We start from the raw sequence: 19388 nt of genomic DNA on the forward strand, positions 1-19388 counted from the left end.
AAAGGACTGGCAGGGGCAGTGTATTAGCCTTTTTTACATTACTATAAAGAAATACCTGAGACAGGGTAATTTATAAAGAAAAGAGGTTTAATTGGCTCACAGTTCTACAGGCTTTACAGGAAGCATGGTGCCGGCAAAGGCCTCGGGAAGCTTACAGTCATAGTGGATGGTGACTAGGAGCCAGCATGTCACATGGCAACAACGGGAACAAGTTGGGGGGAGGTGCCATACTCTTTTAAACAACCAGATCTCACAGGAACATAGAGCAAGAACTCGTTCATTACTGTGAGGACTGCCCCAAGACATTCATGAGGGATCTATCCCCATGATCTTAACACCTGCCACCAGGCCCCACCTCCAGCATTGGGGATTACATGTCTACGTGAGATTTGGAGAGGACAAACATCGAAACCATATCATTGTACCCTGGCCCCGAAATTTCATGTCTTTCTCACATTGCAAAATACAATCATCCCTTCCCAGTAGTCCGCCAGAGTCTTAACTCATTCCAGCATTAACTTAAAAAGTCCCAAGTGCAAAGGTAAGATGGTATTTATTAGTAGATGGCTTGGGAGCCTCTGCCTCAACTTGAGAATCTGAGTGGATTGTCTAAGGGGAGAGCAGCCAGAGGAAGCTGACACCTACATTTGGGTGCCATTGTACCTCCAGGTGTCAATGACACAGGGAGCAGCCCCACAGGAGCCCAGGTTGCATACTCCAATGAGATCACGGCTGAGTCAGAGTTCGAGGAGAATAAGCCCCACTCTTCAAAGAGTGGGAGGAGTGAGGTGGTATCTGGGGGCCTCACACATCACTACTCCCAGCTTTGTGTGGTTTGGGAGGCCAACGTGAATGTATGCAGGGAAGGTAATGAATTTTGAGACCCAGAGAACAAGCTCTGTTTGAGCAGTCTTGATTGATGATCCTATATAGATCCAACATGGCTTTACCATGTCCTGGTCTTTGGTGCAGACTGTGTTGTCCCTATGGAACAACCGTGCATTGCTCTGTAAAGCACTACCTAGGATTGAGATACGTTAGGCACATCTTAGGAATAGATTCTGTGCCTTAGCTACAGCCAGAATGCCAAAGGACTGGAAGCCATGAATTCATGACACTTTCCTCTGAAATTGAAGCCAGTGGTTCATAGTGACACACACACACACAACTTTCTGTTTCTTTAGCTGGGTGAGGCACTAAGATGCTTTCCATTAGCAAATCAAAATGTCAGGTTTCTCCAAGAACCATTAGTATGTTATAAGAGCCTCTACATTCATTGCTTTTCTCATTTTTCTGTCTTTTACCAATAAATGTTTGAGAAGGGAGATGCATGAGCATTTGCTAACCAAGAATTTTGTGTTTTTTTTTTTTTTTTTTTTTTTTTTGAAGTTACATGGGAATAGGACTCTCGGCTCAAGGCGTCAACATGAACAGACTTCCTGGTGAGTCATTGTTTAAGAGAACATTTGTTCTGCTCTCCTGATCCAACTGGCGTTGAGAGTCATGGTGGTAGCAGAGAGGCTGGGGAGGACTTTGTTTGCTAGCTGCCTACCTCAAGCCATGCCACTGGTTGGAGGATCCTGAAAGGTAGCCCTTGGGCCAGGATGGTGTGCATTTCCATTCCAAAAATTAATTGACAAGTGATTGTCATTAATGGAATTTGAACTGTTTGCCATCAAAGTCAACTGACCTGAGTTTGCTCCAGGTAGGGATACGCCTCAGTAGCCCTTGCTCCCATTGGCCTTGCTGAGCAGACTCAGGCATGTACTGGGAGGAAGACTGCTGCCAACCTTGGCTCCTTTGTTACTTCATCGTGTTAAAGATCTAAGTTTTTGGCTGGGCGCAGCGGCTCACGCCTGTAATCCCACTTTGGGAGGCTGAGGTGGGTGGATCACCTGAGGTCAGGAGTTCAAGACCAGCCTGGCTAACATGGTGAAACCCTGTCTCTACTAAAAATAAAAAATTAGTGTGGTGGCACACACCTGTAGTCTCAGCTACTTGGGAGGTGGAGGCAGGAGAATCGCTTGAACCTGGGAGGTGGAGGTTGCAGTGAGCTGAGATTGTGCCACTGCACCCCAGCCTGAGCAACAGGGTGAGATTCCTTCTCAAAAAAAAAAAAAAAAAAAAAAGATAAAAGTTTTTAAGTGACCTCCCACATGGAATGTGATTGAAGCAGTTTATCTTTATTTTATTTATATTTATTTATATATATGTATATATATATTTGAGACAGGGTCTCACTCTGTAACCCAGGCTGGGTAACACGATGAAGTGGAGTGGAGAAAAGAGACTTTTATGAGCTTTTTTTTGTTTTGTTTTTGGAGACAAGGTCTCATTCTGCTGCCCAGGCTGCAGTGCAGTGGCATGATCATGGCTCACTGCAGTCTTGACCTTCCATGCTCAAGTGATTCTCCCACCTTATTCTCCCCTTTAACTGGCACTGCAGGCACAAGCTACCATACCCGGCTAATTTTTCATTTTTTGTAGAGGCGGGGTCTCACCGCGTTGCCCCAGCTGGTCTCAAACTGCTGCGTTCAAGCAGTCCTTCTGCCTCAGTCTCCCAAAGTATTAGGATTACAGGCATGAGCCAGCCTGCCTGGTAGGGACTCTTTTTTTTTTTTTTTTTTTTTTGAGACAGAGTCTTGCTCTGTCGCCCAGGCTGGAGTGCAGTGGTGAGATCTCGGCTCACTGCAAGCCAAGCTCTGCCTCCTGGGTTGACGCCATTCTCCTGCCTCAGCCTCCGGAGTAGCTGGGATTACAGGTGTGCCACCACGCCCAGCTCATTTTTTTTGTATTTTTAGTAGAGACGGGGTTTCACCATATTAGCCAGGATGGTCTTGATCTCTTAACCTCGTGATCTGCCTGCTTCGGCCTCCCAGAGTGCTGGGCTTACAGGCCAAAAGAGCCACTGCACTCGGCTTTTTTTTTTTTTGAGACAGGGTTTTGCTTCGTTTCCCAGGTTGGAGTGCGGTGGCACAAACACTGCTCACTGCAGTTTTAACCTGCTGGGCTCAAGCGATCCTCCCACCTCAGCCTCCTAAGTAGCTGGGACTATAGGTACACGCCACCACGCCCAGCTAGCTTTTTGTATTTTTAATAAAGACAGGGTTTTGCCTGGTTGCCCAGGCTCATCTAGAACTCCTGAGCTCAAGCAGTCCAACCATCTTGGCCTCCCAAAGTGCTGAGATTACAGGCATGAACCACTGTTCCTGGCCGGGGACTCTTTAGGTACCAATTTGGAATCATCTGTAGGATATATTGGGAAATTAAAAATATAAAGCATGGAGGCCAGGCACGGTGGCTCATGCTTGTAATCCCAGCACTTTGGGAGGCTGAGGCGGGCGGATCACAAGGTCAGGAGATTGAGAGCATGGTGAAACCCCATCTCTACTAAAAATACAAAAAAATTAGCCGGGCGTAGTGGCGGGCGCCTGTAGTCCCAGCTACTCGGAGAGGCTGAGGCAGGAGAATGGTGTGAACCCGGGAGGCGGAGCTTGCAGTGAGCCGAGATTGCGCCACTGCACTCTAGCCTGGGAGACAGAGCGAGACTCCGTCTCAAAAAAAATAAAATAAAATAAAATAAAAAAATAAAAAAAAAATAAAAGCATGGAAATATATGATGTGCTACCAAATGTGTAAAAAAGAAAACAAACGTATCTGTATTTACTCATACATGTATAGATCATCTTTGGAAAGCTACAGAAAAACTTGTAATATTGGCTGTTCCTTGGGAAGGGATGGGTGGCGGGAGCCAGGACTGAGAAAGAAAAATTTTCGCTTACGAGCCTTTGGAATATTCTTTCTTGTGAATATGTTATCTGTTTTAAAAATATAAATAAAATTAAAACTAAATAAACCAAAGCAAATGGCCCTGTATCAGGAAACCCTCCTGTTTGTCTTTTAGGTAGTCTTAGGATGTGGCCTGTTACGCCATGTGTTGGACTTAGTATTCTTTGCTTCATATGTTCTTTTTTTATTTAAAGACAGGGTCTCACTTTGTTGCCCAGGCTGGAGTGCAGTGGTGTGAACATGGTCACTGCAGCCTCAACCTTGCAGGCTCAAGCGATTCTCCCGCCTCAGCCCCCCAAGTAGCTGGGACTACCGGCACATGCCATCATGCTCAGCTAGTTTTTGTATTTTTTTTTTTTTTTTTTTTTGAGACAGAGTCTCACTCTGTCACCCAGGCTTTAGTGAAGTGGCACGATCTCGGCTCACCGCAACCTCCACCTCCCAGGTTCAAGCGATTCTCGTGCCTCAGCCTCCCCAGTAGTTGGGAATACAGGCGCACACCACCACACCTGGCTAATTTTTTGTATTTTTAGTAGAGACGGGGTTTCGCCATGTTGCCTAGGCTGGTCTCGAATTCCTGAGCTCAGTCAATCTGCCTGCCTCAGCCTCCCAAAGTGCTAAGATTACAACGTGAGCCACCGCGCCTGGCTATTTTTGTATTTTTTGTAGAGACAGGGTTTTGCCATGTTGCACAGGCTAATCTTGAACTGAGCTCAAACAATCCACTCATCTCGGCCTCCCAAAGTGCTGGGATTACAAGTATGAGTCATCATGCATAGCCGTATGTTCTTTTTTCTTTAATAAAAACCTTTTTTTTTTTTTTGAGACAAGGTCTTGCCCTGTTGCCCAGGCTGGGGGTTCAATGACATGATATGGTTCACTGCAACTTTGACCTCCCAGGCTTAAGTGATCCTCTCACCTTAGCTTCCTGACTAGCTGGGACTACAGGTACACACCACCATGTCTGGTTAATTTTTAAAATTTTCTTGTAGAGGCAGGGCGCGGTGGCTCACGCCTGTCATCCCAGCACTTTGGGAGGCCGAGGCGGGTGGATCACAAGGTCAGGAGATCGAGACCATCCTGGCTAACACGGTGAAACCCCATCTCTACTAAAAATACAAAAAATTAGCCGGGTGCGGTGGCAGGTGCCTGTACTCCCAGCTACTCGAGAGGCTGAGGCAGGAGAATGGCATGAACCCGGGAGGCGGAGCTTGCAGTGAGCTGAGGTAGCGCCATTGCACTCCAGCCTGGGCGAAAGAGCGAGACTCCATCTCAAAAAAAAATTGTAGAGACAAGGTCTCCCTGTGTTGCCCAGGCAGGTCTCTAACTCCTGGGCTCAAGCAATCCTCTCATCTAGGCCTCCCAAAGTACTGGGATTACAGGTGCGAGTTACCGCGCCTGGCTTTTTTTTTTTTTTTTTTTTTGAAACAGGGTCTCACTGTCGCCCAGCTTGGAGTATAGTGGAGTGGTCATGGCTCACTGCAGCCCTGAATTCATAGGCTCAAATGATCTTCCTGCCTCAGCCTCCCAAGTAGCTGGGACTACAGGTGTATACCACCATGCCTGCCTAGTAAAAACTGTTTTTGTGTCACCCATTGAGTTTGAGATCCACAGAGTGAAGTAGACGAGGTGAGAGGTGTTCAGAGTCTGCTGGGCTGATCTGAGTCTCTTTGAGATGGGACCATATGGAGCCAGCCTAGTCTGTTTCTCTTTTTCACAATATGAGACTTTTAACCTCTCTGGGCTGGTCTGAGGCCAGCTACTGGTCATGTCCTTTGACATTGCTAATATAAAGCTGTAGGAAAATCTATTTTCCTCATGGGTGCACCTCTGTTTGGCAAGAGAAAGGGGCCTAAGTGTTCAGTGGATATTGCACTTGTCTTTGTTTCACTCTGCCTGCCAACTCCTGAGGGTTTTCCTTCCTGCCATATCTGATCATCTCCTTGATTGTCTTTAAGGTGGAAAGGAGGAATCAGATTGCATCTAGATAGCACTTCTCCCTGGGAAGGATGGATGCCCCTGGCTTTTCCAGAATACAGGGCTAGCCAGATGTCTGGACAGATCCAGCACAGGGCAGGTGGGAGGATGGAGTAAAGGGCACCCCTCTCAGGGGTGATAGTGGGCCTTTTTGTTAGTTTGTGTTCCTCTCAAGGAATACCTGAGGCTGGATCATTTATAAAGAAAAGAGTTTTATTTGGCTCATGATTCAGGGCTGTACATGCCTAGCTCCAGCATCTGCTTCTGGTGAGGGCCTATGGAAGCTTAAAATCATGGTGGAATGGAAGGGGAGCTGGTGTATCACATGGCTAGAGGGAGTAGTGTGGGGGAGGGGGATACCAGACTCCTTTTCAAACAACCAGATCTCGTGTGAACTCATTACCGCCGGGAGGGCACCAAGCCATTCATGAGGGATGCTAGTGTAACCCAAACACCTCCCACCCACCAGGCTCCATTCCATCATTGAGAATCACATTTCAACAGGAGATTTGGAGGGGACAAACATCCAAACTGTATCAGGTTGCCGTTATTCATTGCAGTACTGGGTTTTGAAGATCGGAATCCCTTTTGGTGCTTTCCAGTTTCTGGGATCACTTTTCTATTTCTGGTGATGAGCATATATTTTGCAAAACTGAAAGCATTATCATTCATAAACAGAGATGAAGGTCTTGGTATTTTGGTGGGGAGGTGGGATGGAAGACGACAGCAGCTAAAGCCTTTCTGCCAGCCGCTGCTAATTTCCAAGAGGCTCTTGGTTGAGATGCAGGTCAATTGGATGGTTCAGATGTGTGGTTGGTAGGAGGGCAGTAGTGGTGGTGGCCTAGGCTGGGTCCAGATTTTGAGACTTTGGTGTTTGTTTATTTATTTATTTATCTGAGACAGGGTCTTACTCTGTCTCCCAGGCTAGTGCAGTGGCACAGTCACAGCTCACTGCAGCCTCAACCTCCTGGGCCAAGTGCTCCTTCCACCTCAGCCTCCCGAGTAGTTGGTACTACAGGCATGTGCCACCATGCCTGACTAATTTATTTATTTATTTATTTAGACGGAGTCTCGCTCTGTTCCCCAGGCTGGAATGCAGTGGCGCGATCTCAGCTCACTGCAAGCTCCGCCTCCTGGGTTCACGCCATTCTCCTGCCTCAGCCTCTCGAGTAGCTGAGACTACAGGCGCCCGCCACCACACCCGGCTACTTTTTTGTATTTTTAGTAGAGATGGGGTTTCACCGTGTTAGCCAGGATGGGCTTGATCTCCTGACCTCGTGATCCGCCCACCTCGGCCTCCCAAAGTGCTGGGACTACAGGCGTGAGCCACCATGCCCAGCCCCAACTAATTTATTTATTTATTTTTTTGAGATGGAGTTTTGCTCTTGTTGCCCAAGCTGGAGTGCAATGGCACAATCTCGGCTCACCACAACATCTGCCTCCCGGGTTCAAGCGATTCTCCTGCCTCAGCCTCCCAAGTGGCTGGGGTCACAGGCACGCACCACCATGCCCAGCTAATTTTGTATTTTTAGTAAAGACAGGGTTTTTCCATGTTGGTCAGGCTGGTCTCGAACTCCCAACCTCGGGTGATTCACCCGCCTCGGCCTCCCAAAGTGCTGGGATTACAGGTGTGAGCCACCGCGCCTGGCCGACTAATTTATTTTTTAATGGTTTTTTTGTTTTTTTGTTTTTTTTTTTTTTTGAGATGGAGTCTTGCTCTGTGACCCAGGTTGGAGTGCAGTGCTGCAATCTTGGCTCAGTGCAACCTCTGCCTCCTGGGCAAGTGATTCTCCTGCCTCAGCCTCCCAAAGTGCTGGGTTTACAGGCATGAGCTGCTATGCCCACCTAAGTTTGCTGTTTTGACTGATACTTACACATCTTTGTGCAAAGTCTTTGTTTTTGCTTCTCGTGCTATTTATGAGGGGTGTTAATGTTTTAATATAGTTAAGATGTTCAAGTTTATAGCCCTTACATTTTATTGTACTAGACTGTTTTTGGATTTCATTAGCAACATGCCTGTTTCTTTGATGGCCCTATCAATCAGACTTTTATTAAATGTTCCAAAATGTTCTACTGGCATTTCAGATTGATGATGTGTTGCGTAAAATCTATGGATTAGTATGGGAAACCTCAATCTTACTGAAAATTTAGTCTTCTGAACCAGAAATGACATATGTCTGTTTATTTTTACATTGCTTTATTTAATTTATAGACAGGATCTCACTCTGTCCCCCATGCTGGGGTACAGTGGCACAATCGTAGCTCACTGTGACAGGATTGACAAGCCCTATGGGAAGTGATTCAGCTGGACTTGGTGTTTTAACAGTAGATTATTAGACTGCAGGCTATGAGTAGTGTGCCTCTAGAGTGTTCCTGATAATTTGTTCTAAGAATGCTTTTTATTAATAAAATGGCCTGGCAATGGCCATTTTATTATTATTTTTTTCTCTGTTCTGGCTTGTCAGTACAATGGCCATTTTAGATGCTGAGTCTCAGTGTTGTTAGGAGCAAGTGGACAGAATGTGAGTTAAGCGGCCCTTATCTGAGTCAACCCAAGAAAAGAGGTTAACTTAGAAATTCTACCCTTGGCCTGCCCAGCCGCTGCTGTCTTAGAAGTACTTAGTCTTTAGCCTTTTATGAGCCCTCGGAAGAGAGGCTTGGGACGAAGGAGAGGCCCAAGTGTGGAATTAAGCCCCTTTTCTTCTGGGACCTGATCTGGTTGAGTGTTTGAAACCAACAGGAACTGATGAGACTGGCCTGAGAGAGCCTCTGCCTCTCTCTCTCTGAAGTAAGTGTTTCTCGAATATAGAGGATAATCTCCATCTCCCTGACTTCCTCCTGTACATTGGACTGCTCTTTTCTCTGGTCCTTTTGTGTCTAGTTCCTGATTAAAATATCCAGTACCTGGTTGGGCATGGTGGCTCATGCCTGTTGTAATCCCAGCACTTTGGGCGGCCGAGGCAGGAGGATCATTTGAGGTCAGAAGTTCGAGAATAGACTGGCCAACATGGTGAAACCCTGTCTCTTCTAAAAGTACAAAAAAATTAACCCGGCATGGTGGCGTTGCACCTACAGTCCTAGCTACTCGGGAGGCTGAGGCAGGAGAATCGCTTGAACCCGGGAGGCAGAGGTTGCAGTGAGCCAAGATGGAGCCACTGTACTCCAGCCTGGGCAACAGAGTGAGACTCTGTCTCAAACAAACAAACAAACAAACAAACAATCAGATACCTGACTGAAGTGGATGTAGGAGTGGTAGGGATAGGACTTACCTTCCTTGAGGGACCCAGAAGACTCGTGAGGCCTATGAATGGTGGCTGTGCTTTGCCAGACCCTGAGAAAGCAGGGAAGGGGCAGCTGGTGCCCCCAGCAGGAGTATTCAAGCCACTCCACTCATTGCACCCTGCCCTTGAGCAGATCTCACTTCCAGAAACCTGAGTTCTTTGCTCCAGGTCCAACAGAGGTGAACCCACCTGCCCCAGACTGGGGTTATTTTCCTGCAAAAACCAGATCCTCGTGTGTTCCCCATCTCTGCTGACAGCCGCTGTCCACCTTGGCCCCCAGGTGGGACACCTCAGAGTAATCTCATGTCCTCCCTCTCCGTCAGCCGTGGTTCTGCTGCTCCACAGATATCTCTTTAATCTGGCTCCTGTCTCCACCCCATTGCCATTGCCTCTCCACTGGCCGTTTCCATGATCTGTGCCACAGGCCTCTGCTCTCCTCTCTGTGTGCACTGTGCCCCTTCCCTGCTTTGGGCCTCTGACTCCTCTGCCCAGTGGACAGTCTCCTGCTCAGCCTCCTTTTCCTACACCTCTGCCCTCTGCACATGCCACACACCAGCATGGCTGTGTGGGGTGCCAAACATGCTGCTGACACTCCCTGCTCTGCCCCTTGGCAGATGTCCTTCTTGCCCTGAGACTGCCCTTCCTCCTTGACCCCCACTCAACCTTGTCTGACCCCTTCAGCCCTGACCATGTCAGGGATGACACTTGCCACCCTGCCTGGTATGTGTCTTTCACATTTACCCAGAGTGTCCTCGCTGGATTGTGAGCTCCTTGGGACTCCCCCATAGTGAGCACAGCACCTGGCATCATGCACTTGGGCTTTGGGATGAGTTGTTTCTGCATTTTGCTGTGCTTTGCCTAAGTGTGTTGGGCTTCAGTAAATTGCATCAGGCTCCATCAGCCTGCGGCCTGCCTACAGCTTGAAGCCGTCATTTGGAGCTCAGCCTCACCCCACTGCCCTAATCATTATGGCACTGATTGTGTGTAGGGGCTCTGCTACCACTTTCTACCTGGAGGAGTAGTGACTGCTCCCTTTTCTATATGTCAGGACTAAGTGTCATTGAATCCACTCGTGACTCACATTTGGTCATATGGGGAAATAGACATCAAGGGCTGTGGTCAGCTGGTGGAGCAGAGCGTGGATTCTGGAGCTATGCCACCTGCATTTGCATCCTGGCAGCTGTGTTACCTGGAGCAAGTTACTTTACTGCTCTGCCTCAGTTTCCCCCTCTAAATGAAAGTGATACTAGTATCTAACTCATATATAGGATGGTTATGAGGATTGAGTTAATTCCTGTAACATGCTTAGACTAGTGTCTGACACAAAAAAGGGGTATATAAATATTAGCTATTCTTACTTTTTAGAGATTGGGATCTCACTCTGTTGCCTAGGCTGGAGTACAGTAGCATGATCATAGCTCCCTTGTAACCTCAGACTCCTGGGCTCAAGTGATTTTCTTGCCTTAGCTTCCCGAGTAGCTGGAAGTACAGGCACACAACCACCACATCTGGCTAATTTTTTTGTTTGTTTTTATTTAGAGATGGGGGTCTTGCTATGTTGCCCAGGCTGATCTTGAACTCCTGGCCGCAAGCAGTCCTCCTCCTTTGGCCTCCCAAATTGTTGGGATTACAGGTGTGAGCCACTATGCTCAGCTATATTAGCTATTCTTATTGAGAAAAGGTGTGTTTTTTTCTACCTGAAGAAGGAAGTACCTATATATTTAAAGTTCTTTTATAAATGTTTATGTATGGCCAGGCATGGTGGCTTATGCCTATAATTCCAGCACTTTGAGAGGCCGAGGCGGGTAGATCACTTGAGGTCAGGAGTTCGAGACCAGCCTGGCCAACCTGGTGAAACCCCGTCTCTACCAAAGATATAAAAAATTAGCTGGATGTGGTGGTGCGCGCCTGTAGTCCCAGCTACTCAGGAGGCTGAGGCAGGAGAACTGCTTGAACCCAGGATGTGGAGGTTGTAGTGAGCCAAGATCGTGCCACTGCACTCCAGCCTGGGTGACAAAGTGAGACTCTGTCTCAAAAAAAAAAAAAAAAAAAATATATATATATATATATATATGTATGTTTATGTGTTAGAGTGGAGTTAGGTATCATTGAAACTACCTTTTCTCTCAAGTGCTTGGTCTTCTGTGTTTGAAAAGGCGTGTTTAGCACAGTAGCTGTAGTCAAATTATAGAAAAAGATGGCACAGGAATCAAAGTCAAGATGTTGATGTTTTGAGTGTTTTCTTGTCGGTTGCACTGGCTCAGCAAGGACATCTTTGCCGGTAGAGCTGTTAGAGGCAGAGGGCAGACACCCTGGGGTCTGGCTTGGAACCTGGGGCAGATGATAACAGAAAGTCCCTCTCCAGTGAGGCTGTGGTGCTCAGACTTTCCTGGGAGCCTATGGGCATGTCTTAGCTTGCATGGTCAGAGGTTTCTCCTGGAAGATGTGGAAGTTTTGATGTTTATCTTTTGCAAGGTGTTTTTTGGCCTTCTTAAGTGTGAAACCAAGGAACAGGTGTGACCCCAAAATAAAAATGTCAGAACTCTTGGCTAAATGACTTGGAAGCAGGGTAGGTGAACCTAACTGCAGCCCCACCCTGGCGTCGGTGAGCTGGCAGGGAAGGGCAGAGGCCAGGATACTGGATTGGGGAAGCAAGAAGACAAAGTCAGGGTTGTTGATGGAGAGAGTGGGGTTTGGGCGTCTCCCAGGCTTGGGTACTTTAAGGGGGTGGGAGAAAGACAAATCTTGCTTCTGTGTCTTGTGCCTCAGCCAGAGCCAGGGAGACTCAGGCTGTATTGATAGGAGGCCCAGCTGCATCAGAGCTGGGTAGTTGATAATTTCCTCCTTGCCATTTCTGTAGCGCAGGTAGCTGTTCACTTGGTGTGACATACATTACCTTAGTTACTACAATGCCTCAAAGCAGTATCAGGCCCGTTGAAGCATACTTTCCTTGACTGTAACTGTTGGAAAAGGAATAGCTGGAAGAACTACAGCAGGGATTGGGGATAGGGGACATACCTCCTGAAACACGTGGTGCCTGGCAACCAGGCCCTGGCCTTTGGGGGAGGAGGGGTAGAGCCTGTCTGCTTTGCTTCCACAGGATGGTCCTTATCAAGTGAGCATCTTTCCTTCCCCTAGAGCTTACCTTACCAGGCTTGCTCTGAGTGAGTTGTTAGAGGCATAGGCCCAGCAGGAAGCTGCTTCTGCAGGGTAGGACACGTTCTGCAAACAGCTGATATTTCACATCTGCGTGTGCCATGGAAGAGGAACCACTGATAGCAGAGATCAGGGCAGAACACCAGGGGTCTGTGCCAGGTTCACAAGGGCAGAGGCTAGTCCCTGCCTGAGTGGCAAGCAATGAAAAGAAATAACAAGGTGTTTGATATCGTTCCTCCCTGTCCTCCTAAGAGTACAGCACATCCAGTGAAAGATGTCTCTGTTTTGAGCAAATACCAGTAGCAGGTGGCTTTGTGCAGTTGCTGTCTTAGAGATTACTGGCACGTAGATGGGTTTCTTTTTTTCTTTTTCGAGATGGAGTCTTGCTCTGTCACCTAGGCTGGAGTGCAGTGGCGCAGTCTTGGCTCGGTGCAAGCTCTGCCTCCTGGGTTCACGCCATTCCCCTGCTTCAGCCTCCCGAGTAGCTGGGCCTACAGGCGCCCGCCACCACACCCAGCTAATTTTTTGTATTTTTAGTAGAAATGGGGTTTCACTGTGTTAGCCAGGGTGGTCTCGATCTCCTGACCTCGTGATCCACCCACCTCAGCCTCCCAAAGTGCTGGGATTATAGGCATGAGCCACTGCGCCCGGCTCCGACGTAGGTGGGTTTCTAGTAGTCTGGAAATGCAGTTTGTCTATACCTGCCAAATAGGCACCACTTCTTTCCTGCTCCATATAGCCTGGGACCCATGTTACAGCTGACAGTCCCTGCCATGTCCACCATTAACACCACCTCTCTCTGGAGCATCTTTCATCTTGGGATCTACAGTACTTCACAGGGGTCTGCTGTGGGGCAGCCAGGTCCCTCTGTGAGGGAAAGCTATGCTTCTCCCGAGCTGGGTGAGTTGAGCCATCAGGGCCCACTATGCTTCTGGGTGTCACTCCTTCTGGGAACAAGCCTCTGCTCCCCTGGCATGATTGGGCACTCTGTCAGCTGGTGCCTGACTGAAGCTGGCAGGGGGAAGAAACCAACTGATTGTCACACTGTAGTTCAAGCCTATAGGGTGCCCCTGGAAAAGGGCTCATGACACAGGAGGGTCTCCGAATTAGCTGGAGCAGCTGTTCAGGACCAGGGCTGTGGGAAGATAGGTTGGGTTTGTGTACCTGGTGCTGCCTTGCCCCTCTGCCTTTCTCATTCTGTCGTTTCTCATTTGAGAGACCCTTGGCACATGGCCTAGATGGGAGTGAAGGAGTAGACGTCCCAGGCCTTGTAGCTCTGAGCAGCAACAGGTTCTCCAGGGCAGTCCAGAACAGAGGGTGGTTTGGTATTTGGGCCCCAGAGGTACTTAGCTGGTGATTCAAGCAGTGGCTAATGGTGTAAGTGCTGCAGGACACTGAGGTCCATACCGAGAAGCTTGTTTCACCTAATTTGCTCTCTGCTTCCCTGCCACTCCTCCCTGGGCTGGCAGTACCCTCGGCTCTATGGCCAGCAAGCGCGTGTTCCTTTTCCGTGGGCCTCCTCCCTGACCCACAGGAGACCTGTATCACCCCAGCACACCAGGGCTGCTCAGCAGCCTTTTCAAGCGAGGCAGCTCACCCAGACCTAAAAACTCTTATTCCTGGGCATGGGATTCCTCCTCGATACTGTCCTGTTTTCATCTTCCAAATACTAGCCCCCAGCCTCTCTCACAGAAGTAAACATTCTAAGACTGGATTTTTCAGGGCAAGTGAAGTCCTTTGATAGAAAAGGTTTCATCGACAGCAGGGGGCCAGTTCTGAAACCTGAGTTTGTCAGTGTCTGAAAACAGAGATTCTCAAGTGTCCTGGGTGAGGCTGAGGCCGTATTAGGGTGAAGCAGAGTGGAGACCAGTTCCCATTCAGTCCCCTGCCTTCCTAGTGCCGGCAGAGGATCTGTATCCCAAGACCCTGGGAATGTGGGGATGCCACTCCGGGAGCTCCTTTCGAGAAGGGGTTGGCCATCGCTTAGGACCAAGTGATGTACGCAGAGTCACAGGCAGGTCACCCATCCAATGACTTTCCCAGGAGGCTCAAAAAGAGCTCGGGGAAACAAAAGCCAAACCCAGCCCTAGAAGAGAGACACCTAACCTGGCAAGCTGACGTTGCACCTCAGTTTTGCAGGATACTGCAATGCCTTTCCTTAGCCTGGTTCAGTATGGGTTACAGAGCCAACTTGTCCTGTCGGGACAAGGTGTTGGCAGGTAGTGCTGCCAGATGGACCAGATGCCATCTGAGCCATGTCCTATCCAGACCCAGCTAGACCCAGCCTGGCCCCCCTGGGCCTTTCCTGGGCATCAGGAATTTACTTCTTCTGAGTGGGGAGGGTGTGATCTGTGCAAGGCCCCTTTTTCTGCAGGTGCTAGCTGTATTGTTCCTTGCCCTGCCCACGACTTCAAGCTGACACCTGGGTCCTATCTCAGTGGAGGGCCTAGGTGCCCATGGGAAGGCATGCCCCACTTGGTGTCAGCCCCTGGTATCATCAGTTACCTGTAGAGATAGCCTTTTTCTCCTGCCCCCTTTACCATGGCTTCCATGCTGAGCTACCATGAAGAGAAGACCCTGCACCCAGGGCACTGCCAGACCCTCCTGCCTGCAGTGCCAGAGGCATTACCTTATGGTTGCATTGGTCCTGTTCCTTGGTTCTAAAAGCTCAGGGGAACAGCCATGGAGTGCTGTGACAGCGGTGTTCTCTGATGCCACCCCACAGCATTTGCTGAATGAAAAAAAATCTCTTTTGCTTTCCCATTATCCATTGTTGAGCTGCTCCAGGCCGTGGGTCCTGCCAGATTTTTTAAGATAGTTGAGGTTATGGGGACAGCATCTGTCTGCTGGATTTCTGGAGAGTGATGGCTCTGTGTGAGTGACCACTCTTGTGAAGCAGCCCTGCCATGATGTCCCGCAATGTACCTGGGCGCGGCCCCATGCTCAGGAAGCACTCTGGCCAAGCCAGCACAGCACTCATCCCTCCACAGCCAGCCTCAAGAGTGACCTTCTGAGAGCCACTGGGCATGGCTGTTGAACCCTGCCTGGTGCTGCAAGGGTTAGATTGCCTTCCCAGGAGGCCAGAAACAAGAGTGGAGCAGGTCTGGGGCTGCTGTTGGTGGCCACTCATTAGGAGAGGGGCTAGTGACCAGCTCCATCCCTACCTGCTCCCTTGGGGCAGAAGGGAGCAGAACATGTGAAGTGCCCAGACTCTACTGCAGAGCCAGGGTTTAAGATGGTGAGGAAAGGGAATCTCCCTGGTGAGTGTCTCTCCTGTGGACTTGTGTCCCGTGCACATTCTCTTTTTTTTTTCTGAGATGGGGTTTCACTCTTGTGCCCAGGCTGGAGTGCAATGGCGCGATCTTGGCACACTGCAACCTCTGCCTCCCAGGTTCAAGCGATTCTCCTGCCTCAGCCTCCTGAACAGCTGGGATTACAGGCATGTGCCGCCACGCCCAGCCAATTTTTAAAATATTTTTAGTTAAGACGGGGTTTCTCTATGTTGGTCAGGGTGGTCTTGAACTCCGGACCTCAGGTGATCCGCCTACCTTGGCCTCCCAAAGTGCTGGGATAACAAGCGTGAGCCACTGCGCCTGGCAGACATTAGCTTTTAATCTTCCTGCCATCCCCGAGAGAGAAGTTTAGCCAAGGGAACTTGGGGGCTAAGAAGTGACAGAATTGGGATTCGAGCTCGAGTCTTTCTGATCCACAGTGAGTGATGACTGGGACCCATTTGTTGGGAAGAGATGACTGGCTTGGTGATCAGTGCTCAGGCTAGCTTTTTGGGTTTTTGTTTTGTTTTGTTTTTTGTTTTTTTCTGAGACAGAGTCTCACTCTTTCACGCAGCCTGGAGTACAGTGGTGCAATTTTGGCTCACTGCAACCTCTGCCTCCCGGGTTCAAGCGATTCTCCTGACTCAGCCTCCCAAGTAGCTGGGATTACAGGCACCCGCCACTATACCTGGCTAATTGTTACATTTTTAGTAGAGACGAGGTTTCACCATTTTGGCCAGGCTGGTCTTGAACGCCTGCTTCAGGCTCCCAAAGTGCTGGGATTACAGGCGTGAGTCACCGCGCCTGGCCTCAGGTTAGCTTTGTGAAGGAGACGTAGCTGGCCCCTGTGTCCTGGTCAGCCGTGGGCCAGGACCAGAACCTGGTGGTCAGGCACAGCCCTAGCCCCTTCCAGGTTTCCAGACTAACTTGCGGCTTCTGAGGAAATCTTTCCATTCAGCAGTAGGAGTGTTCTCCATTCCTCACTGCCCTGGGACTGAGGCCTTGGATGTGCCCTGGCAGATGGTAGTGGCATGGGTGGGCTGCTGGAACGGTCACGCTGGAGTCCCTGGCACCCTACAGGAGTCTCCCATCTCTAGGGCACTGTCCAGGGATGTTACCTGGGAGTGCCAAGGTGATAAACGATTTCTGCAGCCACCCTGGCATTTCTGTGACTGTGACCTTCTGTCTGAGTGATGATGCAGGGGGAAGTGGGTGGTGCCAGAGCGTCTGCACTGGACACATGGGGCCTCCTGCCTGCTGGTTCAAATGTGGCTTGGTTTCTTCTTGCATCACTGGCATTTCATAGGTACCTGACATGGCCGGGCATAGACTTTTGTGTATGGGTGCCAGGCTAACTGCCCATCACTTCTCTCTGGGAGTGACAAGGCTTATTCTCTTTGGAGACGGAAGAATGGTTAGTTGGGTGGTCCTCTCTGTCAGAGTGTTGTCCCCATCATGTGGCCTCAGCCATCCTTCTGACCCAGAGCCAGCCGATGTGACTCCCTGCAGGGCCTGACCCAGGCAACCATGTCCACTTGTTCTTTTTTTTTTTTTTTTTTTTTTTTTTGAGGCAGAGTCTCGTTCTGTCGCCTGGGCTGGAGTGCAGTGGTGCGATCTTAGCTCACTGCAACCTCCACCTCCCAAGTTCAAGCAATTCTCCTGCCTCAGCCTCCCGAGCAGCTGGGATTACAGGCATCTACCGCGATGCCTGGCTAAGTTTTGTATTTTTAGTAGAGAAGGGGTTTCGCCATGTTGGCCAGGCTGATCTTGAACTCCTGACCTTAGGTGATCCACTCACCTCGGCCTTCCAAAGTGCTGGGATTACAGGTGTGAGCCACTGCGCCCAGCCCACTTGTTCTTTTCTGGCCCTCACATCCCAGTCCCCTCTGAGACAGCCATCTCTGGCCTCACGGTGCGGGTGACAACCCTCACTTCTAGGCACATCTCCATCCTCTCTCTAGACCCACTGAGGGAGGGATGCATGTTTAGAAAGTTGCTGACTTTGGCTTCAGGGCGGGAGTGGGAAAAGGGTTGTCTGGTTCTAAAGCAGAAGTTGGTGGGGCTGGAGAGGCTGCTCACCCAGGCATAATTGCTGGACCCCCCCTTAATGGGAAGGGCAGCACCCTAGGCATGGTGCTGGGTGGTTGGGTTGGGAAGGAGGAGGTGGCTTCACCATCACAAGTACCTGCTTGGTGCTCCCCTGGGTGTCCCTCAGAGGAGGGAAGAAGTGTTATTTACATGACCACAGGCCTCCACTCAGCCTCTTAGTGCCTCAGTTTCCTCTGTCCTCTGGTGGGATTTATCATACCTGCAAGTGGGTTGGAGTCTTAGAATGTTTCCTACAAGTAGACATCCAGGGCCCTTTGACAACTATGCCTAGTCCCTCTCCTCTCATTTTGTAGAGAAGGGAACCAGGGTCTGAGGTCTGAGGATGAGTGACTGGCCAGGGCCTATCACGGGAAGAACAGTGCTGTGGCCAGAACCAGACAGCAGAAGCGCTTCAGCCCCACTGGCTGTCCTGGCACCCAGGGCTACAGTCTCTTTCTAACAGAGGCCAGTCTGCCTGTGTGAAGATCCTAGCCTGAGGCTGACAACAGACTCACTGCAAAATGTGGGGCCGGGGCTAAGCCCTGGCCTTCTGGTTTCCAGTTTCTCAAGACGGCAGTGTAGTGCCAGTTCCTCTCTACCGTACAACTTCTCAAGGCCTGGGGAGCAGTTTCACAAGGGGCGGATGACTGAATCCATCATCTCCTCAACTCCTTTGGGCTTCTGGTGCCTTTGTTGCATGTTTGTCCTGTCCTTTCTAGCCCTTAGCTAGGCTGAATCTTTCTCACAAAGGAAAAACAGAAAACCATTGTATGTATCAGGACAACACAGGAGGAAAATCCTCCAGTGACTTCACTCAAAGTTTTCTGTCCACACCACTGTTTGTTTAATGAGTGTTCCCCATCACAGCCTTTCTGCATGTGGGAAGGAGCCACCAAGTCCCTGGACCTGCCACCATCTTACCTGCCTTGTTCAGCCGCTGGCTACTTGGATGTCTAATAAGACATCTCAAGCTTAGCATTTCTGAAGGGCCTGTTCCTTCCACCCATCTTCCTTGTCTCTTTTTTTTTTTTTTTGAGAAGGAGTCTCGCTCTGTCGCCCAGGCTGGAGTGCAGTGGTGCGATCTCTGCTCACTGCAAGCTCTGCCTCCCAGGTTCACGCCATTCTCCTGCCTCAGCCTCCCGAGTAACTGGGACTACAGGTGCCCGCCACCACACCCGGCTAATTTTTTGTATTTTTTAGTAGAGACGGGGTTTCACCATGTTAGCCAGGATGGTCTCGATCTCCTGACCTCGTGATCCGCCTGCCTCAGCCTCCCAAAGTGCTGGGATCACAGGCGTGAGCCACCGCGCCCGGCCTCCTTGTCTCTTGATAAATGGTGCCACCATGTACTTGTTTGCTCAGGCCAGAAACCTGGGTGCCATCCTTTTTTCCTCTCACATTAGCTGCACCCACACCTGGCGAGTCCTGCCCACTCTGCTCTGAGTCTTTCCTAAGTCTTGCTCAGCTCCAGCCCCACTGGATGCTTTTCTGTTTCTCAGACATGCTGAGTTCATACCCTTTACCCCGAAGGTTTTTTATTGTGTTCCTCTTGTCCAGCAGACCTCTGCTTAGGAGTCACCCTCTCAGCAAGAACTCGATTGACTACCCCATTCCAGTCAGTCCTCATCCCCTCTCCCATTGCTAGCCCATCATCTGGCTTTGCATTTTCTTCTCTTTTATAAATAGTCTTTGTTGCCCAGGCTGGAGTGCAATAGCACGACTATAGCTCACTGCCACCTCAAACTGCTGGGTTCAAGGGATTCTCCCTCCTCAGTAGTACTACAGGTGTGCACCACAGTGCCTGGCTAATTTTTTGTAGAGATGG

General features: G+C 49.7%; 1 protein-coding gene across 7 annotated transcripts in view; it reads left to right on the forward strand.

Annotated features, from left to right (window-relative positions):
* Positions 1-19388, forward strand: part of RANBP10 (RAN binding protein 10) — an 86391-nt gene that overhangs the window by 36534 nt on the left and 30469 nt on the right. For all 7 annotated transcript variants that reach the window (XM_063611756.1, XM_055297585.2, XM_055297584.2 and 4 more), the window contains one exon: positions 1390-1442. In XM_063611756.1, coding sequence (XP_063467826.1) covers positions 1394-1442 — 49 coding nt within the window. In that variant the 5' untranslated portion in view covers positions 1390-1393. The remainder of the gene's footprint in view (positions 1-1389; positions 1443-19388) is intronic.

Source organism: Symphalangus syndactylus, chromosome 11 (genome assembly GCF_028878055.3).
Source record: "Symphalangus syndactylus isolate Jambi chromosome 11, NHGRI_mSymSyn1-v2.1_pri, whole genome shotgun sequence".
NCBI classification, from domain to species: domain Eukaryota; kingdom Metazoa; phylum Chordata; class Mammalia; order Primates; family Hylobatidae; genus Symphalangus; species Symphalangus syndactylus.